The sequence below is a fragment of the Pristis pectinata genome, chromosome 18, assembly GCF_009764475.1.
Source record: "Pristis pectinata isolate sPriPec2 chromosome 18, sPriPec2.1.pri, whole genome shotgun sequence".
Classification (NCBI taxonomy): Eukaryota; Metazoa; Chordata; class Chondrichthyes; order Rhinopristiformes; family Pristidae; genus Pristis; species Pristis pectinata.
Genome location: NC_067422.1, coordinates 6,157,692 through 6,183,900, shown reverse-complemented (window position 1 = coordinate 6,183,900; position 26,209 = coordinate 6,157,692). Strand labels below are relative to the sequence as shown.

Below are 26,209 nucleotides of genomic sequence, written 5' to 3'. Positions count from 1 at the left end.
ACCATAGTGGAGACTTGGTTGAGAGGGGGACAGGAATGGGTGCTTAATGTTCCAGGGTTTCAATGTCTTAGAAAAAAAAAGGAGGTAAAAGAGGGGAGGGAGTTGCACTACTAATCGTGGACAATATCACAGCTGCACTTGGGACATAATGGAGGGTTCGTCCACAGAGTAGAACTTAAAAATAGGAAAGGTGCAATCACTCTGGGATTATACTACAAAGAAATGAAGGCATGTATTTCTGTAATGGCCTTTGGTTATGCACTGCTTAAACCACAATGTTGTAAAGTAGGTAATATTGAGGCAAATTCACACACGCCTAACAATTTGATAATGACCTGATAAATGCTTTTGTGCTATTAAGCCGGGGATAAATGTTGGCCAGGTGACTGTAATGTAAACAGAAAATGCTGAAATACTCAGCAGGTAAGGCAACACTTGTGGAGACGGGAACAGAGTTAGTATTTCAGATTGATGACCTTCTGTTAGTTTCGTTGCAGGAAAGGAGGAAGTGTGGAGCAAGCAAAAGGGGATGTCTGTGATAGGGTGGAGACCAGAGAAAATGGATGAGGCAGGGTGTTGGCTGAGAGAGGGTGGTGAAGGCTTGTTAATGGCAGTTGAACTATCTGGAGGAGTTGCAAATGGGGAGAGCTGAGGGAAAACAAAAACAACCAAGGCTGGAATTTTGAGACACAGAACACAGCTGCTGGAGGCCTGAAATGAAGGCGACTGCTGGAAAGGTCCTCTGGTCAGGCAGCATCTTTGTAGAGAGAAAACTGAGTGAACATTGATGTTTATCTCTCCACAGATACTGTGACTTGCTGAGTAATTCCAGTATTTTCCAGTTTTTATTTCAGAATTGCAGTATTTGCAGTTTTTTTTTTGCTTAAGGTTAACTCCAGTGCTTGTTTTCAAACTAGTTTTAGGGCGATTAAGATATCTTTATTAGTCACATGTACATTGAAACACAGTGAAATGCATCTTTTGCGTGGCGTGTTCTGGGGGCAGCCCGCAAGTGTCACCACACATCTGGCGCCAACATAGCACGCCCACAACTTCCTAACCCGTATGTCTTCGGAATGTGGGAGGAAACCAGAGCACCCGGAGGAAACCCACGCAATCACGAGGAGAACGTACAAAATCTTTATAGACACTGACAGGATTTGAACCTGGGTCGCTGGCGCTGTGGAGCGTTACACTAACCGCTACACTATTGTGCCTGCCCTATAACATGGGAACAGGCCCTTTGGCACTGAGTTCATGCTGTCCATCTGCTACTGATTTGCACTAATCTGACATTAATCCTATTTTAATTCTTGCTACGTTCTCATCGGTTACGCTCCCCAGATTTTTCCACTTGCCTACATAATGGGTTCAATTTGCAGCCAACCGGTAGGTCTTTGAGGTGTGGGAGGAAACCAGAGCACCTGGGGAAACCCACAGTCACAGGAAGAACGTGCAACGTCCACACAGCACAAGAGGTCAGGATGGAACCCAGGTTTCTGGAGTTGAGGCAGCAGCTCAACCAGCTGTGCCACTGTGCTACCCTAATATCATGGGTTTTTTGTTGCATCCACTTGACAGTTGGTCAGGAAGGATTCTCTCCATTTCAACACGCCAGCTGAAAGATTGCATTCCCTTGGTATCAACCTACATTTTGTGCTCACTCGTAACCTAACTTTCTGAAGTAATGGATGTCTCTTTTAAAGAGCAGGGACTGCAGGCTGAACAACATCTGTCTCTGCTGCATTTACTGCCTCTGCTTCCTCTTCCATGTTCCTATATCAATGAATTAGAGCTGAATGATTTTTTTTTAGTTCCTTTTTGCTTCCATACCCAAGAGTCTTCACCCAGACGGTAGACACTCTGCCCATCTTCAGAATTCCATGTTCATCTGGACCCCTCCCCGCTGGCCTTTTACTCCCAAGGTTTATTCATTGCCAACTGCTGGCATGATGTTGACTCTCAATTTTTCCACTGCCCTTGCCCATTCTCACCTCAAACCTTCTAAACCTGCAGCACTCTGTTCCCTGACGACCAATCCCAAGTTGTCACAGGAGTGATGCTGTTGTTTTTTTTGGCAAATTTCCCTCTACCTTGCAGACAACATCTTGCATCTTCTTTTGGTCCATGAATTTGCCACTGAACATCAGGCCATTGTCTTCTAGACGGTCATTAATCCGATTTGCTCTGGAAATTTTCCTTCCACAGCCTCAATAGTTTTCTACCTCCTCGGTAAGATCCTCAAGCAGGACAGTTCTGGTGCACCCATCATTTTGGACCTTTCTTGCCCTCGAACCTCTTTCTGCCCATCATGACTATTGTTCCCCTGTTTATCTAGTCTCCTCCATTTGCATTCATGGCAACTCTGATGCCCTGCCACGTTGATGGTTTCTGGTCCCAAATGGCTCATTTTCCCCATGATGTTCAAACCCTCAACACCACGATGGTCTGAGAGCTCTTTGCTGCTTTCTGGAATTGAGGCCTGACCAGTCCCTGATCCTTTAACTCCACTCACTTCCTATGCCAGCTTCTTTGTGGGTTGTCTGGAATAGTCCTTGTTTCACTTGCTCTGTTTCAACAAAGTCTAATGTAAACTCGAGAAACGACTTGGCACATTATAGCCCTTGGACTTTGCTTATCTGAAGTTACTAAATTCAACCATTCCAGTTTAGATTGGAGCTGACCAGTTCTGATGAAGGGTCATCAACCTGAAATGTTTACTCCTCCTCTCTCTCCAGATGCTGCCTGATCTGTTGTGTATTTCCAGCACTTTGTTGATATTTTACACCTCCAACATAAAGATGTTTTTCTCCTCTCCAGTCTTTTGGCGGTGATTATCTTGCAGTTCCAGCATTTTTTAAAAAAAATTGTTTCTCTCTTTTCCCATTTTCACTCATCTGCCTCTAATTGTACCTCTTCAGACAGACCACGTGATTTCACAAGCCTTCAGCACCCTCTCCCCGCTGGCACTGCCGTTGCTCCTACTATTGTTTCCCTCGACCTCCGCCCATCATGGCCTTCATCTTCTCTCCAGCCCTCCCTCTTCTCTGCACCTTAAAACCAGTTTGATTTCTAACTTCTGATGAAAAGTCATCAACCTGAAGCATTAACTATATTTCTCCCTACATGCTGCTTGACCCGCTGGGTATCTCCAGAATGATTTGTTTTTGCTTCAGATTTCTAGCATCTGCCGTATTTTGCTAATGGTCTGACCAGTCTTATCCACTGACAGATGCTGAAACGAGCCCTGAGTGACAAATGTGAAGTTCACGATTTTAAAGAAGAAGATAAATTATCGCAACACAGTGACAGCATCACAGAATATCGAAGAATCCATCGTTTGCCAGGTATTAATGCACTTTTCACAGGATAAACCTCGGGTCTGTTAAGCAGCATTTCTTGAAAATCTTGGGGCAGGTTGGGCAGGTTCAAGCTGGCAGGACTGTGAGTAGATAATTGAGAACCACCTCCGTTATACAGACTCTTCCATCGGGTAGAAGATACAGGAGCCTGAAGGCACGTACCACCAGGCTTAAGGACAGCTTCTACCCCACTGTGATAAGACTATTGAATGGTTCCCTTATACAATAAGATGGACTATGATCTCACGATCTACCTTGTTGTGATCTTGCACCTTATTGCACTGCACTTTCTCTGTAGCTGTGACACTTTACTCTGTGCTGTTAGTGTTTTTACCTGTACTACATCAATGCACTCTGTACTGACTCAGTGTAACTGCACTGTGTAATGAATTGACCTGTACGATCAGTTTGTAAGACAAGCTTTTCACTGTACCTCGGTACAAGTGACAATAATATACCAATACCAATGTGATAGCAGAGGCAAGGGGTATTCCAGCTCCGTGCCATTTAACATGGGCTGAAGGCCCAGATGGCCATTTCCACTCCTAATTCTTGTTACGTTTATGCTTCACAAGTTTCATTTGTACCCAGGCCTTTTTGCTCACGTGCTTGTCCATCTTGTCCTTGGTATTCACTTCATCCATTGTTTACGGTAGCAGGTTCCATATCCTGTCCAATATCAGGGCAAAGACATTTCTCCTGAATTCCCTATTGGATTTATTGGTGATATTTATGGCCCTGGTTTTGATCTCCTCCAGTGTTAACTGCTTCCCTGTGTCAACCCCGTTGATCTCCTCTGCATTCTTTCGAAGGATCTTCAACCTGAAACGTTGGCTCGGTTTCTCTTCCTGCAGATGCTGCCTGTCCTGCTGAGTGTTACCAACAGCTCTATTTTTATTTCTATCTCCCTCTTAGTTTTAGATTTCCACTGGTGTCTCCAAATTGAATCTCATTAGTTCATATTTATTTTTAAATGTAGAATATTCATGACAACAATCAAGGGCTCAATGTTAAAGGCTCACTGAATTCAACAACATGAGTAGTTGGAGTTAATCCACACAAATGATTTGCTGAAACTTGCTTGATCATTAGCTCTCTCTGCCATCAGCCATTTGGTTTCCAATTCGTATTGTTGTGTTCTGTGACTGCTTTAAGCCAGGTGATGTCATTGGCACTCACTGAGCAAAGAAATTCCTACACAAAGTTTTCACAAAGCTAACTCATGAGGAGACTGGAGGATGCCTGTGGTATGGTTGGGTTTTCGTATTATTCTGCCACTAAGGAAATGTTTTGTAAAAATTCTGAACAGAAATATTTTTGTATAGAGTCAGTTTTTTTTGTGCACAGATCAAGCAGTGTTGGAAATCAGGTCTTCTGTGGGAAAACCTGGGTCTTCCATATATTTGATACGAGTATGCACAGACGCTGCCTGGTGTGTACAGAGTTGCACAGTTCACCATTTAATGTCACTTGCATAAAATACATTTGTGTATTTCAGACCAACATACACCACCTGCACACAAGCAAGCCTTAACTGCAGGATTGAGGCTTGCTTCTGCATTAAAGAGGACCAGCCATCCTAATTTGCTGCTGTCAAACCCAAGGCAATATTATAACAGATCCTGTTTTAGAATTTTGGGGTTGGTGTTTTTGCTGACATTTCTTCTCATCTTCCACAACTGTATTTGAAATGGTGGAGGAAGGTGCAAGGGCTGTCCTATTGTGCTCAATGTGTTGGGCATCTTGCAAATGAGAACACTGCTGCTGGAGGGTTTGTAGCAGTCTGCACTGCTTTTGTGCGTGGCACTGGTATACTATGCATTTTTAAGCAACAAAGAAGTTAACATTTTTAATCAGATGGTCTTTTGCACGAAAGGAGGGGTGTAGCAGGGAGTGTGACGGTTGTATGTGGGACTGTAATACTATTTGTAAGTGACATTCCCTGCAAAAACTGTCGGTGGATTTCAGCAATCTGAGTGAATGTTTAATAACCTAATCGACCCCTCGCTCTCTCTCTGCTAACAACCTAGTTCTCTGAGGACCTCTGCTGGTAGCAACCCATGCTGCAGAATTACTGTGCAGGGTGGTAGTTTGCAAATTTATTCATTTTTCAGAATGTGCTTGTCACTGCCAAAGCCAGCACGTATTAGTCATTCTGAGTTCCCCTGGAAGAGATGATGGTGATGCACCACCATCTTGAGGCACTGTAGGGTTTTTAAACATGTGCTGAAGATGTTCCAACAGTGCTGGTGGAGAGGGAGTTCCAGAATTTTAGACCCAGCAACGATGAAGGAACTGTAGTTTATTTCCAAGTCAGGATGATCTGTGACTTCCCAGAATGGTTATAGCCTAGAAGCTCCCTTTTGAATGCTACCATTCCATCTTCCTTCACTTCACACCCAGCGTTGCATCTGACCTCTCGCTGTAAAATCAAACCATTCATCTTACTCTTGGGGTTGGAGGGTTATCTGAGCTACTCCCTTATTTCTGCTGTCCTTGTCCTCCTCAGTTGTAGAGCTCACGGATTTGGCGTAGCCGAGGCAAGTAACCATGGTCCATCTGTAGATGGCATTTACTGCAGCCATGGTAAAACCCAACTACCTGTAGTTGCTCTTTGTTGTTCATTCATAGACAGAGCCCAGCACTTGCAGCCCTGGAGAAGATAGTGGTGAGCTGCTCATTCCTTGTGCTAAAGGTATTCCCTCGGCCCTCTTGAATAGGGAGTCCCAGGATGTTGTATGTTATAATGTCTGAGGTATATTTCTATGAGATTGGGGTGAAAGTTGGAGTGGATTTTGCAGCTCCAACATGGTGCTTCCATGTGCCTCAACTTGAGCAGTAGGAGTCGCGGGTTTGAGAGGTGTTCTTGACGTACATGGGACACCGTGGCCCTGCACAATGGTGAAGAGACTTCATATCTACTGTAGCCGATGCAGTCCAATCAATCAGGCTGTCTTGTCCTGGACAATCTTAGACTCTGAGTTGCATTTGTCATTTCTGACTTGTACATTATAGATGATGGAAAGGCACTGGGGATTTGAGAGCTGACTCAGTAACTGGAAAAGCAGCTTCTGACCTACTTTTGCAGCTACAGTATTTATGGAGCTGAGCCAGTTAATGATCCCAAAAGTGTTGGTGAGCAACTTGGCACTTTGCATGTTACAAAATGGTGGTGAGACTCTCATGTTGGAGGTGGTCACAGCCTGGCACATGTTACTGGTCACCTATGAGCCCATACCTGAATGCTGCATCTGCAAAATCATCTGTACAAACATCCCCATCTCCTGACCTTTTACGATGGAAGGAAGGTCATTAAAGAAACTACAGAAGATAGTTGGACCTCTGGGCTGCCTGAGGAACCTCTTGCACTGGTGAGCTGGACTGAGATGATTGACCTCTGACAACCAGTCAGCATCCCAACGGAAGGCTTGTGCTCCAGAGGCAGGCATGCATCTACCAAACTGTTCCAGTACAGTTACAACACTTCTGTCTACCCGACAGTGTGGAAAATTGCCCAGGTATGTTCTGTGCACAAGAAAGATGACAAATCCATGCTACCCTATCATTCCACTCAGTCATTGGCAAAACACGGGAAGTGTCATCAACACAGCTATCACATGGCAGTTACTCACCAATAACCTGCTTGCTGATGCCAAGTTTGGCTTTTGCCAGGGCTACTTGTCTCCAGATCACATCACAGCTTTGAGTTAAGGGGATAGTGGTTGCCCTTGATATCAAGGCAGCATTTCCCCAAGTGGTGTGGAGGAGCCCTGGTTATACTGAAGGCAGTGGGCCTTGAGGGGAGACACTCCAGTGACTGGGGCCATACTTGGCACAGAGGAAGGTACTCATAGTTATCAAAGGTCACTCATCCCAGGGCAGAGTCCTAGGCCCAACCATCTTCTTCAGCTTCGATGCCCACCTTCCCATCACAGGAGCAGATGTGGGTAAGATTGCTCATTGCACAATCTTCATCCTCTTTACATTTCCTCAGCAAATGGAATGAAACCTAATTAACTTTGTCTAATTTATAAATATGTGGAGCTGGAGGGTAAACACAGCTGTCTCTGGCCTAAATGAACTCAAACTGGCGATTAAGACATTTTGAACCAGTAATTTGGGTAATGCAGATAGATAAGTGATTTTTGAGGGCAATGTAAATGACTGTCTGTTTTCAGTATAAATGTTCATGAGTGGGTGTCTGTATTAAAATACCAATGTTTGCAAGCTGCTAATTCCTGAATGGAAACAATTAATCGATTATATAATCAGTCATTTAAACTAGTTATGTTTTGGGGGAAAAAAAATAAATCTGCGTAATTGAAATTTTTGTATTTTTCCAAATATAAAGCGACACCACTTCTCAAGAAGCCAGCCCGTGCCCGAGCACGCTCTCTCTCGCCATCACCCCCTCGACAAACACTACAGGCTGAGTTTGAAGATGCCCTCAACAAAGATTCAAAGGGAGAAATGAGGAGAATTCGCAGAGAGCTGCAGCAGGAAATGGACCTGCAAAGAATGAAAGCAAAGGTAAGTTACAGCGAGACGAATACTTAATCAAACACAGCTTGTAGCACCTCCACAACTACACTTCAGACAACGTGCTGTTCTGCTCAAGGCACTGTTTCAGACAATATTTGGTTATACTACACAACTGCCTTTCAATACTGTGCAACTAGTGTTATAAATTGTAGTTTTATAACCATGCAGTGGAATGTAAGTGATTCACATTTATATTGTTCCTTTATCATTAGGCACAGTAAAACTCTGATAATCTGACATGTTAAGGACTTTGGTGCCAGACTAGCAGATTTTCCAGGTTGTTGGTGGTTGTTCCTATTGATAACCCAACATTTTAAATTTAAAAAAAAATTACACAGTTCTTATAAATCTCCCACTGGACCCAGTAAGTTTAAAGGGAGTGTGGGAATCTGGGTCCCAGCAAGTCAGGAGGGAACATGGTAACTGGGGCCCTGGCGATTGGAAGGGAACATGGGGAAGCAATATCAGCTGCCAAACCATCAGGATTTCTGAATGATTAAATTGTGGATTCTTGGATTTTTACTGTAAACGTATATGTTGTCATTGGGCACATTTAATGCATCATTCAGTTCCACAATGTACTGACTTCAGGCCTTTAGCTATTAGGATGCAAAACTATATTGGCATTTTGAGTGATTTTAGAATATCTTTTAATAGGAGTTCTGTGCAAGTTCTTGGTTCTTTTTCTACTTTGAACCATTTTCAGTTTTCTTGAAGTCTTACAGTTTGGACTCAACAGTAATGATTAATTTCTGTCTTGGTGTTCCCTGTTCTGAGATTTTCTGGGTAAAATGAACAATGTATTAAAAGCTGACAGAGGGATACAGATTCCGTTGGCCTGAGCATAAAGCATGTTGTTCAGTAAATTCGCAAAGCACAGGCGGCTGAAGAATATTCAATGTCAAATCTCATGTTGGGGATATAGGTGATTGACAGTGGAAGCACGAGTGTGTTGCCATGGAAACAGTGAATATGACTGCAGATTCCTCCTTGAAACATTATCTTGTTTTGGGAATCCAGCCAGCAGATTGTATATCTAGTACCAAGGGGAAAACCAGGGTCAGGACTATGGACTTTGAGATTTAGAATCTTTGTAAGGGTTTTTAAAAGGGCGAATGGCAAAAATCTGTTTCCTTGCTCAAGATGTCTGGGCGAGGGGTTGGGGTACCTTCACTTAAAGTTGAAATAAAATGAAGAATTGCAAGTTTAGTGTCAAATGCTTTCATAATAGAAGCCACATTGTCTGCATTGATTTCCTGCACAGTTCCTTTATGAGTAAGTGTTTGAAGCAGAGAAGACAGGGCCCTGGAGGGTCCAGATCACCAGTGGCAGCAGAGGATGGTGTGTTGTGAGGTCTCCTCTGTGCAATCCAAGGAGGTGATCTTCTGGTGGGCCACACACTTCCAGTCCTGGGGCTAGAGCTCCTGACTGTTTCTGTTACATTTTCAGTTCCCTTGCACTGTTTCTTTTATTTGAGTCTTTAATTCTATGTGTGTTTTTATTTTTCACACACACACACACACACACACACACACACACACACACACACACGTACGTGTGTGTATATATGAATTTTGTTGTGTGGACTCTAAATCTGCTAATGAGTGAGTATCGATGGGGACCAAACTATCTGACCCAGCATAAACCATGAGATGTCCAGTTGGGAACAGCATGATGATGAATGACCTAGACTTTGGGCTGTAGCTTGCACGTGTTTGCTGCATAAAACCTGATCTTCACTTAATGATTTCATGCAATCTTTTAAATGCTGTGGAACGGACCAGTCCAGGAAGCTGTTGAAGCAATGAGTCAGCCATAGAAGCATTCCTTGAGTCACTGTGCTCCCTGTGATCACTTGGATCACTGCTCTGAAGCATCATTTCTTGTTTATAGTTACGGGCAGTTGCACCCTAGTATAACATAATTTTATATAGAATAAAATTAATTAGTTTGGTGTCTTTATTAAAACATAGAACAGTAGGCACAGAATGGGCCCTTCGGCCCACAATGTTGTGCCGACATAGCTAATCCCTCCTGCCTACAGATTGCCCATATCCCTCCATTTTCCCCTCATTCATGAGCCCATCCAAGCCTCTCTTAAAAGCCCCCAATGAATTTGCCTCCACCACCCTATCAGGCAACACATTCCAGGCATCCACCACTCTCTGAATAAAAAAAATTACCCCTCCTGTCTGTTCTGAAATGTCTGTTAGAACAGAGAAATTGAACAAAGGTTGTAGAATCTCGCATTCCATTTGCAGATCCTTTATTTTGTAAGAAGTGTTAATGTGATCTATGTTTTTCTTCAAGTAAATCTGGTCCTGTTCCACCAAGAAATAAAGTTTTCATTCAGGGGAGTTGCCAATTTTGACTGTGATTAGCAACCTGGGTTTGTAGTGAGACGCTCTTTGTGCCTTCCCCCACACATTTCTGGAGGTTTTTCACCCCTGCAGGTAGTGAATGAGTGTTACAGAGAAGAATTGGAAAATTACAAGAAAAAAGAGAAAGCTAAAATTGGAAGAGAAAAAACTAAAGTCAAGAAAACAGTAAGTGGTCAAACTTGAGTTTTTTTCCAAAATAACATCACCTGTTCTGTTCAGACCATGGGGCAGGAAGTGATAACCATTGAACGACTGGGTTTGGACGTAACCAGAAGATTCTTATTTTGTAGAAATGAGTCGCACCGTAGTCTGAGTCACAACATTGAGATTATATTCCTGTTCAAAACGTGCGAACCCATCCCACAGTGGGATGGGATGTTCCAGTCGATAAATAAAACCAGACTATTTCTGTCAGATACTTGACATCTGTTCTACATCTGTTATGAAGGAAAAAGAATATAAAGAAAACATCTTCAAAGAGGCTCCGAGAACCCCTCAGCCAGCAAGAGTTTATTCTGCAAAAACCACACCACGAAAGCCAAAGCACGGCCAGTGGACACTGACAGGATTGACGAAGCCAAAGAAAGCAACACCGAGTAAGAATTCAAAGAAATGGCTTGACTTTTGCTGAATGGAAAGTTGTGATTTTTGAGAAAAATGTGTTAACTTGTGGAACCACCAAGGATAATTTGTACAGAACTGCAGTAGAGCCAAAGTACACTGGATAAAGCAGCCCTCCTGCACCCACCCACTCTCCCCACCATTGAACTTTACCCTGGTATTTGCTACTGTTGTTTTAATCTCTTTTTACTTGTTTCACTGTCCTAAGTTCAGAAGAAAGCTGGCTTGGGCAGTACAGCCCTCAACAACCGTTTTACTGGCGTAAGGAAGCCTACCCAGGTTGTTGATGAAGATGAGGGAGGAAAGGTGAGCAGATCCCAGGCACGTACCTGGGGAAATGATCAAAGACGAGGCCAGATGTTGGGTTTGGACAACGATGAAAAAAGTTGGAAGGATCAGGAATAGAATCCCAGACCTAACGGCTCAAGGCCCAACCACTGATAGTGGATCAGAGGGAGGAGAATTGGGGGAAGGCAGAAGTTGGGTGAGGTACAGGACAAAGGAGGACTTGAGTGGAGGTTGTTGGTTGCAAACTCTGGAGCCTGGCTGTGAGAGAAATGGAACGCAGAAGTGAGTTGGGGAATCTGCTTCCTAAGTTGATCTAGATGGCCCCCTGCATGGGAACAACAGCCTGACTTTAGTGAGTGGCTGCACTCCTGCCTGCATTCTCCATCCTCCTGAACAAGGCCCCTCAACCTGATAGTCCTACAGTGGGGCAGTAGGTGACCACAGCCTCGTAAGGTGGTGAGGTGTAACTTGTCCTTCCTCACAGACCACAATCTCCATTCGAGTGCATGATCTCGCAACTCTTGTGTCGAGTTAGATGCAGGAGCAGGTTCTCCGGTGGAATTCTGTGGAATCTCAGCAAGTTCCCACACTGCTGCTGGACTTCAGAGTCCAGAAGGTTTGAGACTGTCCTGCTTTGGTGTAGTCCTTTTATGCTGAGAAATGCCAACAGTTCTGTGCAGAACTGCTCACAAAACCCAGATTAACGCAATATTTTTTAATCATCATGTATTGCTTAATTTCTACAACTGGCTGTTAAATTGGTCAGCATTCTAGTATTTATTTTTATTCAATCTTGTTCTTGTCCCCTTTTTTTAAACAAAAAAAACTACCCATGAGAGTTTTTATCAGATCACCCAAGATTGGCTTTCAGGAAAAGCATGCACTCTACTGCACAGCTGTTGAAGCCTTGTCTGCAGGTGACAGGAGTGAACTCTACTTTCTGAAATTCTTTCATAAAGAATCAATTTCCCCTACAGTTACTTCCTCACCCGCCTCCTGCAGCCTGCTCCTCATCTCACATTCTCTGCTTCACGTGAGCATTTTGCATTTCTTCAGCCCTGTAGACTTCAGGGCCATTGGTATTTATTGACAAGAAGCTAATTGGATTTACACTGATGACAAAGCTTTCCTGCAATACTCCCTTTGAACTCTATTTGTCCCTGCTAAATCTACACTCCCTCCTGACCCAATAGTAGCAACATAAAATATTGTCATTGAAATCAGATGGCCAACCTGAAGACATGACCAGGATCAAAGGTGGGTCCATTAAACAAAAACCAAGCTGAGACTCAAAGGAATATTTTAGTGGAGAGGCCCATTGTATTGATGCTGCCTCAAAGTGAATTTTGCAATGGTGGGACCTCTATGTTCATTTGCTGCCTGTGCTCTCATTTCCTAGGTTCAGTTAAATCACATCTCTATGCTCTCCCCCCATGTCCCTGAAATTTCTATTCTCCAAGTAGCTGTATAGTTTTTTAAAAAAAAACAAAATTGGTGCATCTATTTCCAACGTCCTTTTTCAGATGACATCCCAGATGATTTTTTTGTCGTGTTATTGAGAGAGGTGGGGATCCAGACCTAGCACAAAGGGCTAGATCTTCTATCATCAGCACAATGGATGCCGAGGCTTTAGAGAGAGTGCAGACGAGCTGCCTGGATTACAGGGCATGTGCTATCAGGGGAGGCTGGACAAACTTGGGCTCTTTTCTCTGGAGCAGCAGAGGCTGAGGGGTGATCTGTTGGAAGTGTATAAAATTGAGGGGCATAGATAGGGTGGACAAGCAATATCTTTTTCCCATTATTGTGTTCCAATACCGGAGGGCATGCATTGAAGGTGAGAGGGGGTAGGTTCAGAGGACATGTAAGGGGTACTGTTTTTTACTCAGAGTGGTGGATGCCTGGAATGTGTTGCCTGATAGGTTGGTGGAGACACATTCATTGGGGGTTTTCAAGAGGGGCTCAGATGGGCACATGAATGAGAGGAAAATGGAGGGATATGGGCAGTCTGTAGGTAGGAGGGAATAGCTACAGGGGCACAACATGTGGGCCAAAGGGCCTGTTCTGTGCTGTACTGTTCTGTGTTCTAATGTCTGTGTGTGCTACATAACTGACTTTCTGTTTAAGAACAGGGAGGAAAGTTAAGGATGTGCCATGAAGTCTGGAATGCACAGACATGTTGCCAATGTGAGCTTGCATCCTGGATCGGTGGCTGGCAGTGGTGCTGCCCCTACAGAAGCAGGGCTTCAGGGCAGGAGGTCCACTCCAGGATACTCCCAGCCCCATGGGAACCTGGCTTCACATGAGTCCTCCTCGCCGTGCCCCTCAAGATGGCTCTCCCTCAGGCTCCTCCACCCATCTTGTCACAACCCCCCTGTCCCAAAATTGGCCTGAATCTCGGTGCAACCCAGTGCCCCGATCCTCTTCCGCCTTCTGCAAACCAGAGCTACAACCTGCCGGTTTAGTCTTCCTTGGCTCTCCAAAAGGCCTTTAACTCTGTAGATATGAAGCCCAGTCTATGGTGCACGATGCCTTGGGCCGTGTGTGCTGGATGATTTTACAGCAGCAGGTCCTTTTATTAGCCCGCCATGCATTGCTGTGTGTCAAACAGTCTCGGGTCCTTGGTCTGTAACACATTCACTGGCTGTTGTGTGAGTTAGAGATTTCACGGGTGTTTAGGTCTTAATTGCTGTGATATTCCTTTGTTGAATGATGGGGAACAGTATTGCAGGCTGATTTATTATAAATTCCATGATACTTAATGTGATTGTTCAAGACCTTGGGGCCTGATTTTTGCATTAGTGTTTGAATCGTGTGCTTGTCGCTGCCCTCTGGCGGTGGTTTCTCATCAGTTCATGTTTGCTGCCATCTGGTGCCATTTTGGCAAACTTCATCCAATCTGCTGCTTTGATCAAAGTTCTGTCCTTAAGCCTCAAGGTCCATTTCTGGTGTGTAATTGAACAGTGCTTGAATTTTTTTGTTTGAAGTTTGATCACTACAAAGGCTGTTTAAATATGTTCTTTTCCTTTGCAGTGAAGATACATGATAATGACCTCCTTCCTTTACTATTGGATGAATTCCCCTATCTGTCGGTATCTCCACACACAATGAATAGAATGTGGAAGCAGCAGTTCAAACAGATAGAACAGCTGACTAAGTCCAGTTCTGAACAAGACCGGAACCAAGCCAAACTCCAATCAGCGGTGAGTTGCATCTCCTACCTCATTAGCCTGGGCCACTCAGGAGCCTAGTGCACACCAGCCTTCATGTTTGATGTTTTCAAATATTGCATGGCATTGTATTCAGCTGCTCGACAGCAGCCGAGTTTGCAGAGTAAACAATCCGGGCATTAGCTTTCTGATACCTACTGCTTTCATGCTTTCACCTTGTCAGATTGAAGATGCCCAAAGAAAGCACGATCTGCTGATGGACATCATTAAGAAGGAGCAGGATCACAACCAGCGGCTGGTGAGGCTCAAAGATGCTTCTTTTAATTAAATAACACTTATGAGTTCCAAATTTGTGGTTTATTATTTGTGATTAATTGCACCAATATGGTACTGCCTTTTGTAGGAGAAACTTGTTTCTAAGAAATACTCTGCCTCCAAATTCAGAATATTGTGGGTTCAAGTTCCATTACGGAAAATTTTAAGTGCAAAAGTCTGACCTACCAATCCAGTGCAGTACAGTACAGAGGGAGGCTGCACTGTCAGAGATGCTATCCGTTGGGTGAGACACTCTCTCCCTGCAGGTGGGCATTAAAACAGCCCGGGGCATTTTGAAGCATGGATGGTTCCCTGGATGTTGATAAGAGTTCCTCAGACAACATGCTTTTTAAAAAAAAACTAATCATCTGGCCACTTAAACATTTGTGCATGTGATACCTGAACATGTGTCTCTCAGATGTCCTATTTCACAATAAAAAGCAGCCCCTACATTTCAAATGACTCTGGTGCATTTCAAGATGTTAAATGTGCTTAAAACAAAATGTAATTCCCTTTTGCCTTGGTTGCCTCAGCAGGAGGCACCTGCTCTGAATTCAGTTTCTGTGGGTTCAGCAGCATCTGATCAGATAAATGTCTACTCCAATAGCTCTTGTGATATTGTGCTGATAACCATTACAGGAAAATCATCCCTTCCAACCAACCACTTTTCTGTTTCACCTTCAGAAAGAGTTTAAGGAACGAATCCGGCAGCAGAAGTTGGCCCAGAACAAGATAAAGGAGCAAAGACAACAGATTGCCCGTGCCAAGAAGTACTACAATGACTACCATGTCCAACTCCGGGCAAAGATGATGCGAGCGAGGACCCGTGAAGAAAGGGTGAGGTGTGGGTGCTGACGTTGTACCTGTAGGCAAAGATCAACTGCATTTTCTGCTCGTTGGCCTTTCCCTGGAGTAGAGGCAGCTGAGGGGTGACCTCAGTGTTTTAAAATCATGAAGGGTGTAGATAAGGTCACAGTATTCCTCCATGACTAACAGAAAAACTGGAATGAAGCCGATTACTTCGCAGTGACTTTTTGGTGTGTCAGTGGAAAAGCAGAGTACGATGACTGCCTAGGACAGTGGACGTACTCCTTGGTCCAGGGAGGGCCCTGTGAGGGTTTTTAAACAGGCTAATATATTGCAACAGCAAGTTTTTAAAAATCTGACTAGCTGTTTCCTTAAGCTTTTGCTTTTCTGAAACATCTTCTGATCCAGCATTACAGAACTTGGGAATTTTCCAGATCTATCTTTTGCATCCTCTGCTGTTCTGCTCTCAGCATTGCCTCTTCAGAAGTCACCTAGGACACAGGCTCAGCTTTCTCAATCTCCCTACCACCTAATTCTGCTAGTTGTCTGATATTCTCCTGGATGAATGCTAGTTGTGGAGCTGAGCTTTGTCCACTGACTATGACTGGCTTTTGATTTTGCACATCTCGGGAATTTCCCCAAATATTTGGTCTTCTATCCCCCTCCGACCACTTGAGGGGCTATAGAATACTCCCAACAGCTTGATCCAGCACCAGCTGAAATGTCATCCAGGCTGTTAGAAGCAGCAAGAGCAAAAATGGCAAAGGCTCTGACTGTCCTTTTGTAATCCTTTCTGGCTACAGCCTTGGTGCAGGAGGATTGTTAGACCAAGTAATTACAGGTTTGTTAGTCAAATATTAGTGGTGGGAAAAATAATGGCTGACCCATAGACATTTTTTTAAAAAAAAAGGTGTATATGAATCAAAGTCACTCAGCACAGATTTCTAACTTGTTTTAACTTTGAGGAAGTAACAATAAGGATTGAAGGGAGTAGCACATGATATTGTCTTGTAATATCACCATATCTATTACAGCACCATCTTCAAGTAACAAGCAGCCCATGGGTCCAAGGGAAGGTGGTAAAATCGGCGCGGGACAGAGCTGGGTGACTGGAAGGTTGGGTTTCTGGGGGTGACTGCTTGTTATTAGATCTTGTTTTTGACAGTACACACTAATGAGTTAATGTCTGAGCCATGAGTAGGATTATAATTTAAAAGGTGACTGTGATGAGAAAGCTCTAGACTGCAGAAAAATGTTAAAGCTTTTATAGTAGGGCTTGAGTGAGGGAGATCCAGCTTCAACTCTCAACTCGGGTCACTGAGGAGGATGAAATGAAAACTACAGAATGCCCCACAGATGGGGGAGTCTGGTTTGGGCATCAAACAATGTGACCTGTGTATAATAAATGCTGAGATGTATAATTTTAAAAATAACACATCATCATTTCTAATGTAGATAATTACTGCAAGTATATTTACTGCAGTAACCAGTCTAATGTGATTTATTATTTACCCAATCCTAAAGATCTTCAAGAACTTGTTTGAGGGGGGTTTGCAGATTCAGAAGCAGAGGCTGCGTGAATTGAAGGCTTACGCCAAGGAGAAACGGCAGGAGCACAAGAAACGACAAAAGGAAGAGTTGCAGTCAATGGAGAATTATTATAGAGATCAGGTATTTGAAAACTAATCTCTGGTCTGATAAACTGCTACATGTTGGCGAGATGCCAAAGATCAGAATCGGGTTTATTATCACTGACATATCATGACATTTGTTGTTTCACGGCAGCTGTACAGTGCAGGACAAAGACAAATTACTGTAATTTGCAAAAATAAACATAGTGCAAAAGAGGAATAATGAGGTAGTGTTCATGGGTTCATGGACCGTTCAGAAATCTGATCGCAGAGGGGAAGAAGCTGTTCCTGAAACATTGAGTGTGGGTCTTCAGGCTCCTGTACCTCCTCCCCAATGGTTGTAATGAGAAGAGGGCATGTCCCGGATGGCAAGGGTCCTTAATGATGGATGGCTCCTCCTCTTGATGTCTTCAGGGGTGAGGAGGGTTGTGCCTGTGATGGAGCTGGCTGAGTCTACAACACTCTGCAGCCTCTTTTGATCCTGTGCATTGGAGCCTCCGTACCAGGCGGTGATGCAACCAGTCAGAATGCTCTCCACTGTTCATCTGTAGAAATTTGCAAGAGTCTTTGGTGACATACCAAATCTCCTCAAACTCCTAATGTAGAGCTACTGGCGTGCCTTCTCTGTGATTGTAAATAACTTGAATTTACATTGACTGAACTCCCCAGAATCCTTCAGCATCAGCCAAGTACTTTGTGTAGCCAGTTGCAACCCTTGCAGCTGAGCAATGTGACAGTGAATTCCCAGTAACAACAATGTTATAATTTGGCCAGACCACCCACCTGTGATGTTGGTTGTGCCTTAAGTTTTTGAGGACAGCAAGAATTTGCCAGTCCTTCTTTGAAAAGTGCCCTACAACTTTTCTTGCTCATCTGTCAGATTGATGGGAACTCGAGCAACAGTCTCATGTACATCTCCAATAATTCATTATCCAACTATTTGACACCTGGGTTACCAGGTAACATTTGTAATTTTCACTTGTTGGGGCCCTGGTTCCTGTACTCCTTTGAAACATAGTGTTTGCTGAAATATTGCTTAACTTTTCTTTAAATATTTGAAGTGTGTTGTAGTACTAATAAAATGACATCCAAGAGTCCAGAAAATCTGCTTGTTTGTCACTACCAAAGTCCTGGGCATGTCAGATAAAGTTTTTACTGTACTGCACTCTGTAGCTGCTGGATAAGTCCAGTTATACTGTCAGAGAGTCCCAGCAGGGTGGCAAGACTGATTTCATTTACAGAGGGTGTGGCAGCTAAACTAATTAGTTGTGTTCCGGATCTGGTCTCTCACTTGATTTTCATGCCACCAGCCTTCGCCGAGAGAGATAGAAAATGAAGAGTCAGCTTGTCAATCCCCTCTGTCAAAGGTCAGGCAGGCTGTGGGGGTGGCAAAGGAGAAGAATGCGCCAACTGTGATTTATCACAACCTTTGGAAAGCAATTTTGCCACAAATTGTGATTACATTTTGAGTATCACACGGAACTTTAATCATGAAGTCATTATTACTGCAAGTCTTAATGAAAGTGAGGAACCTCTCAGATGCAATTGTACACTTTGTCCTGCTTCAGTGTTTACATGTAATATTTTATAAATGGTAATCAAGGCATTGCAATGCAATTAACTGTTTACAAGTTGAAAATTCTTCATTATCCAACCAAGATATTTTTTCGTTTTAGTTTTTAATGTTGGCAGAAACTCTGGCGCAAGAGCAGCAGAAAGTTCACTTGCGAGAGACTGCACAAAACAAGGTACTGTTACTTCCCTGCTTATTATGGTTCAGGAGGCTATTCAGCCCATCAGGTCCTTTGCTGGCTCCCAGTAGAGCAATTCTAACAGTCACCTGTTGATCTGCTCCCTCACACCCATCGGCTTCCTGGTTAAAGGTAGTTTACATTAACCAATTAACCTACCAACACATGCCTGGGTGTGGGAAGAAACTGGGAATGTTGGTTTCCTTCTACCCCAAGTCCTGACAAACCACATTATGTGTCTCTGAAGAAAGCCACTTCATTCACAGCACATGAACATCACTGGCTAAGCCAGCATCTATCAGCCTCTAGATTCTTCCCAAAGTGACTGTACTACCAGCCATTTCAAAGGTGCCCCTGTTTCTCAAGCCTGGGCGAGGGCTGCAGACTTAATTCCCTGCAGGAAGTTGATGGACTTGATGGGTTGTAACAACATCTCATGGCTGCCTTTACTTGGATTTGGGTTTGAACTCAGTAGTCCAGACTGGTTTAATGACTGAGCCAATATTCACTGTTACCATACATTTGTAAATACAGATGGCAGTGGTCAAGGCAAGAATTCTCCATGTGAACTTTTCTCCCAACCATCTCATTGTAGAATTTTAATTTTGGGCTCATTCATAAAAACAGAAATAGAAGCTGGAGTGGCCCATAAGATTAGTCAGATATGATTCTCTTTCATTGACTCTGCCCAATCCTATTATTTCCTGAGGGTGTTAATTCTACTTCCTTTATAGATTCTAGCATTTTCCCCATCACTGTCAGACTAACTGGTCTTTTCTTCCCCATAATTTTCACCCCCACTTCTCAACTAGCAGAGTTATATTTTTTAACCTTAGTTTGTGGGAATTATTCTTAATACAATGGAATTTTGGAAGATAATAACCAGGGCATCCACTACCACACCTCTTGCAGCCTGGAGGTTTTAAGTCAAATGGTTCTGGGAACTTGCTGACTGTATTGGAGAAATTAATGCAACGTCTTTTAAAATAAACACTAATTTCTTTAATTTTCTCATTTATTCTATTATCTGCTGCTTCACTAGTTCCAGTTATTTTCATTGCCATTGTTTAATTCCATTGCCATTTCCTCCTCCCATATAATTTCACCTCCAGACTACGGGACCCACGTTACACTGCCAGAAAAGCTTTTGCAAAGATGAGCAGCAGTGTTTGTGGATCCTGCTAGATTACATGTGTTGCACTTGGCCTTTCCTTATCAGTACCCATCTTTTTGGCGAAGTGAAATTTTCAGTCCTGTTGTTGCTATTTGACAAAATTACAAGCCTTTTCCTTAGTATTAGATCGGTCCTTAACTCGCTATAGCCATGGTTGTACCATTTTTTTCTTGTTGGTTTTTTAGCCTTTTAAAGAAATGGAAAATGGAATGAGTAAAATGATAATAAAGATTAAAAAAAACAGACAAGGAGATTGTATAGGAATAGAAAATGGAAAAGAGTGAGACAGACCGACAGGAGCAGTTGTAATGGGGAATAAGGAAACAGCAGAGGAATTAAACAATGGTTTTGTCTGCCTTCCTTCAGACAAAACAAAATTTCCAAGAGACTGCAACATGAAAGGTCCAGTGCATGAGGAAATGATAATGCAAATTTTTAAAACTAAATGAGTAGAACTGATAAGACCTGATGATGTGTATCCCAGAATTCTGGACACAGTGGATGCTCTGTCATTTTCCAAAACTCCATCGAGAATAGAATAGAAGACAGCAAATCTAATGTCGCTGCTTAAGAAAGGAGAGATGGATCTGTTAGTCCGATGTCAGTCATAAAGAAAATGATGGAATTTATTGAAAAGAATGGGATATAAAAACACTTGGAACATGTGATAGAGCAGAGTCAATGTGAATTTAAGGAAGGAAAAACATGTTTGATTAACCTATTGGGGTTCTTTCAGAATCAGAATTATCATTGACTTGTATGTTGTGAAATTTGTTCTGCAGCAGCAGTACAGTGCAAGAACAAAATTACTATAAATTACAAAAATAAATGGTGCGAAAAGGAATAACGAGGTAGCGTTCATGGACCGTTCAGAAATCTGATGGCGGAGGGGAAGAAGCTGCTCCTGAAATGTTGAGTGTGGGTCCTCAGGCTCCTGTGCCTCCTTCCCAATGGTAGTAATGAGAAGAGGTTATGTCCCAGATGCTGAGGGTCCTCAGTGATGGATGCTGCTGCCGTGAGGAACTGCTGCTTGATGCCCTTTTTGGTGGGGAGGGTTGTGCCTGTGACAGAGTTGGCTGTGTCTCCAATCCTCTGCAGCCTCTTGCAATCCTGTGCATCGGAGCCTCCATACCAGGCGGTGATGCAACCAGTCAGAATGCTCTCCACCGTACATCTGTAGAAATTTGCAAGAGTCTTTGGTGACATAATAAATTCTCCTCAAATCTCTCTTGGAACACAATATAGTTTAAATATTTACAGATGTGATTTTAATCTAGCACCAGAAACGGTTGCGGCAGGGCTGAGAGTACCGCAGACGAACATCACTGTCCATTGCTAATGTGGTTTGAATCCCTGCAGGCCCTCCAAAAGTTGAAGAATGAACTACGTGCGAAGATGGAGAAGGAGATCCGTGAACTGCAGGAAATGATTACCCGGGATGATGACGACGTGTACTTCAGAGAACTGGAGGCAGAGCGTGTACAGCGCCAACTGCAGATGGCATTGTTCCAGTACAGCAAGACCCCATCATCTTAAATACTTGCTGTTCGGTGAACTAGGTTCTTGTGCTTTTTTTTTGGAGAAAGGGCTCAACTAATGAAAATACCGTGATAAGTTCCTAAAGCTCAGATGTACATAAGTGGAAATGCATTCAGCTGCAGTAGGGTGAGGTCATATATTCTGCCATTTAAATTGTTGCCAGGCTTGTCTTTCAACAAATCCTTAAAATTTACATATAAATAGGAACAGGTAACTGGTAGTCTAAAGGTCAGTCTTACCACACTGTACAGTCCATGAAGACTTTGCTGGCTCCCAAGATGTTTTAATATAAATACTGCTTTAATTATTGCTATTCTTCCCAGATCTATGCTGAATTAGTGATCAAACCTTTCTACTGTATGAGGAGCCTGAAACACTGGCTGGATATCAGCTGTGCTTTCAGCTACTTGACCATCCTCAGCACCCTAGTGTTATCTTTACATGGTTGTTTACACAATATTGCTGTTTGACACTAATACTGAAAAGCTCATGTATTCCAAGATTACTTTGTACATTTATTTTGTACAGTGGATAACTAGACTAGTGTATTGAAGGATATTGCATTAACAATTTTTCTAATGTGATCATGTTTTTGAAACTAATTTATTAAATTTTTTGCTACCCAAATATTTCTAAGTAAACACTTACTATGAGCTCTAGGTAGTCCATGCTCTAGGCTTGTTCTCGCTCAGCAGCCCTTGCATCAAAACAAGCAGGGGTATTACTTCATTGCAAGGTGCATTAATTTGAGGACCTCAGTTTTAACCAATCATTCTAATCACCAGGTTGGTGCAACTTTTGTAAAGACTACATCACAGCCAAATTTTCAATTAGATTAATGGTAAACTATTGATCAGAACACTTAAGTCATCTGACTTAATTGAATGATGCTAGAAGCAGCCTTAATCAAATGTTGTTCTTAAATAGGGACAGCTGTTTGAGACAAGCGGGAAACCAAGATCTGGGCCTGGCAGGTGGTGGGATGTGTTGGCTGCTGAGCTGTTTCACAATCATGGTTGGCTTTGTCCATATGGACCCAAGTCAGGCCCTGCGTTCTATTTAACACATGTAGGCAGATACAACAGCTGTTTAGCTCTAGTTGAATATAAGCAGAGATATTTTTATTCCACTTTTGTGGAAAGAGGGAGGATCACAGTTCAACAGCAGAAGTCTGTTGTTGAAGCACTGAACTTGGAAAGCATCTTGCCTCTCTGAACATGGTGGTTTGGATACTTAGAGAAGCCAGCAAAATTATGCTTTGAGCCTGGGTGGAATGAAGTGAAACTGTGACAGAGAAGAGGGCATGGTACAAGTTGGCATAGAGGGGAAGGAGTTGTGATCATGGCCTTCACTGACCACTGGAAATTAGTTTTGACAGTTTAGTGGTGCTGATCTTCATGTGTTCTGTTACTGTGCTGTTCCCACCATTGCTTAAGTTCCCAGTTGAAAATAACAGTATCTAAATGATACTTGCTAACATTTTCAAGCAGAAAATCTGATGAGGTCTACAACCAAAACTATTGCACTGACAACTACAGCTGTACAAGAATTATTTTTTTTATATAGTGAAATGGTAAATTCAGTGTTGTGGTGAGGGAAAATGATTTAAGATGGGATGAGACAAATGTAGAATTACTTTATAATAAGCACTAGATCAGTGTATTTAGGTCCTAATTATTTTGGTTTTAACTAGTTTTAAAAATGGGAGAAACATCCCCTAAAGCATACTTGAAAAACATCTTTCCTCCCACTAAAAGTGTAGCTTTGTCCCAGCAGAAATTGTAAATGGCATCCAATCAAACACCAAGGACCTTGGTAAAACTAAATGAGATATTGTGACTGATAGGTTCAGCAGCAAAAATGATTGCATTTCCTGGCAGATTGCAGAGGAGGCTTGTGTATGTGTGAATAAACCAGACTTAATTCCAGCTTTTATCAAATGGCTGGGTTCCCACATACATATTTCTCTAAGAAATCAGGGCAAGGAGGTTTCAAATTAACAGCTTGCTGAGCCAGTGCATGGGTCCCTCACATCAAGCTGATTATTTTACTACGTGGGTGCAACAGAATCAAACATTGGTGCATCTCATTAACTCAAGCCTTTTCTGAACAGCAAACACCAAGCACCAAGACAATGGAAACCATCCTGAACCAAACTAAAACTCAGCAAAACATTCCAGTCTTTGGGGTATTTTGCATTCCATTCTTTACTTCTGCCACACATTCTGCTTGAAAGAGGGAACATTAAAAGTTACTTTAACATGTTCTACTGTCGCTTCATAAAAGGTAGATGAGAGCTCCTAGTCGCAAATTTACCAAGAAAGTGGATGTTCTGGTGACAAAATGGTATTTTATAAATTCCCTCCTGAACTCATTGCAATCCTCTCCTCCTACCACCCCAGTTCCATTTTGACATTGGAGAGCCATTTCAAGGACTGCTTCCCAGCAACGCAGTCAGCCAGCCACCAGGGATATAGTTGCCTTATATATGGACATTAAGTACAGTTTCTGTGTTAACCTTCCTCGGGAGAGTGATGCCAAAACAAAAATCATACATTTAACTAAATTCCATGCACACAGTCCATCAACCCCTTAAAGGTATTTTTGCTCCACATGCCACCCACTTAAATGCCACCCCTTTGATCATTCGCCCACCCCCGTAATAATGACCCTTTAACCAACTATTTCCTTTTAAAAATTTAGGGACCTGATTTATCACGAACTTTAGTCACTGGTTTGTGTGATTTCCTTACATCTTGGCCCTCTTATTAATATCATATTGAACAGTCAAATGCAGAATCATCTGTCAAATTCTTTATAATCCTTGACTATTCTTTCCATTTCCAGCAGGAAAACATTTCCAATAGCACAAGTCTCTCTGCACAGTTTCACTGCCAACATTGTGTGTTTATACGAGGCAGTCAAAAATGGTTAGGCTAAAGTGTGCTTTGTACCCAGATTATGTACAACATTACTTGTATGTAGGTACCGGTTGCCTTTTTAATGCTGTGCTGTCAAACCTTTAATAACTTGCATTTCTGCACAAGGGGTCTCTCCTATTCCATAAAACCTTGCGACTGCAAGCATTTTTTTTCTTTTTTGTTCTATTTCTTTCACATCTTCACTTAAATTGCACCCGTCTGCCCATCCTGTTATTCTCATACAGCTAATCTTAGTTCATTCTGTAGGTCCAATCTCTCTAACTCCATTATTAATTGAGAGCATTATAGGTTTACATATTAGGACAGAAGTGGCACATTGGAACATTCATGTAGTACTGTGAACAACAGAGATGCCAAAGGTGGTGTGAAAAAGATAATGATGTCAGAACTGAAGAGGCTTTTACACATCAGGAAAGATTCAACAAGCTGGGGCTCCCTTCTCTGTGAAATACTGAGGGTGGCAGTCTAACAGACCAAGGTTATGGAACTTTGCCAGGCCAGAGTGAGAGGTTTCCATGGTGGTGACTAGAACTATGGCTTTTTATACAAGTTGGTCACTAATAAATCCAACAGGAAATTCTTTCAGCAGAGGGTTTGTGAGAGGGAGGAACTCGCTGCTAGAGGCAGTCATTGAAGAAAATAACTGAGGCATCCATGGAATTCCAGATAAGCAGAGGGAAAAAAGTGCAAGATATCTTATGGAGTTAGATGAAGGGTGAGAGGAGGCTCATATGAAATGTAAACACTGGCATAGACTTGCTGGACTAAATTAACAGTTTCTGTGCTGCAAGTACTTTGTGATTGTAAAATATAAAGGTTCTTTTCCTTGTTCAAAACGAAATCAAATCAATAACTACTTTTGGATGTGACGCTACTTGTGAGCTTTTGTTCAATGATGTTTAGAAGCCAATGAATTATTTTTCAGGCACACAGATACTTAAATGAATGGCTTCATGTAATTACTCTGTAATTATCTAAAAGTAATTATCGAACGTATGTTTAAGGAAATTTGTTGAGAGTTAAATTTGAAATCTGAATACTTAATCATTCTGTAGCTCTGTGTGTTTGATTTACTCATTATATCAAGCCTCATACAGTAGTGGAATGGAAATACTACAAATTATAAAGGCAAACACTCATTATTTAAATTTGGATGAAAAGATGAAATCAAAACAGTAACAGACAAAAAGGCTGCAAGAGCCCACACATATGCAGGGTGGCCAGTTGTACCATGCGGCAAATCAAAGTCACCTCAAATCTTGGTAGTTTCATAATTAGGTTGCAATTATGATTTTTAAATAATTCAGTTTGTGGATTTTTTTGTATTAGTCATCAATATTTGACTGGACTAATGAAATTTAAAAACATTACCTTTATAGTCTCCCTCTAGGAATAGCCAACAGTGATTGCAATAAATGTGAAAGGAGGTTACCATAAGGCGTTGGGACTTGCTGCTAAGCAGTATGTTTGTCTTCATAAATAGAAGCATAATGTACAAAAATAAGGAAGCTATTGCAAACTTTCATGAACCGCTTGTTAGGACCTCAGAGTAAAGTGTCCATTTTTGAGCTCCACACTTTGGAGAGGATGCCAAGATCTTGAAGGAGTGCCAGAATGATACCAGGGTCATGAGATTTCAGTTACGAGGAAAAGCTGGGATTTTTTTTCCTTACAGCAAAGGAGGAGATT

General features: G+C 42.4%; 1 protein-coding gene across 3 annotated transcripts in view; it reads left to right on the top strand.

Annotated features, from left to right (window-relative positions):
• LOC127579750 (centrosomal protein of 95 kDa-like) overlaps window positions 1–25,540 on the top strand; it is a 57,480-nt gene extending 31,940 nt beyond the window's left edge. For 2 of the 3 annotated variants that reach the window (XM_052032631.1, XM_052032630.1), the window contains exons 13-22: window positions 3,233–3,347; window positions 7,714–7,892; window positions 10,358–10,450; window positions 10,734–10,881; window positions 14,225–14,394; window positions 14,585–14,659; window positions 15,361–15,513; window positions 17,008–17,154; window positions 18,791–18,862; window positions 21,399–25,540. In XM_052032631.1, the coding sequence (XP_051888591.1) occupies window positions 3,233–3,347; window positions 7,714–7,892; window positions 10,358–10,450; window positions 10,734–10,881; window positions 14,225–14,394; window positions 14,585–14,659; window positions 15,361–15,513; window positions 17,008–17,154; window positions 18,791–18,862; window positions 21,399–21,575 (1,329 nt within the window). In that variant the 3' untranslated portion in view covers window positions 21,576–25,540. The remainder of the gene's footprint in view (window positions 1–3,232; window positions 3,348–7,713; window positions 7,893–10,357; window positions 10,451–10,733; window positions 10,882–14,224; window positions 14,395–14,584; window positions 14,660–15,360; window positions 15,514–17,007; window positions 17,155–18,790; window positions 18,863–21,398) is intronic. The other variant, XM_052032632.1, reaches the window with a different exon arrangement.
• Window positions 25,541–26,209: the final 669 nt, after the last annotated feature.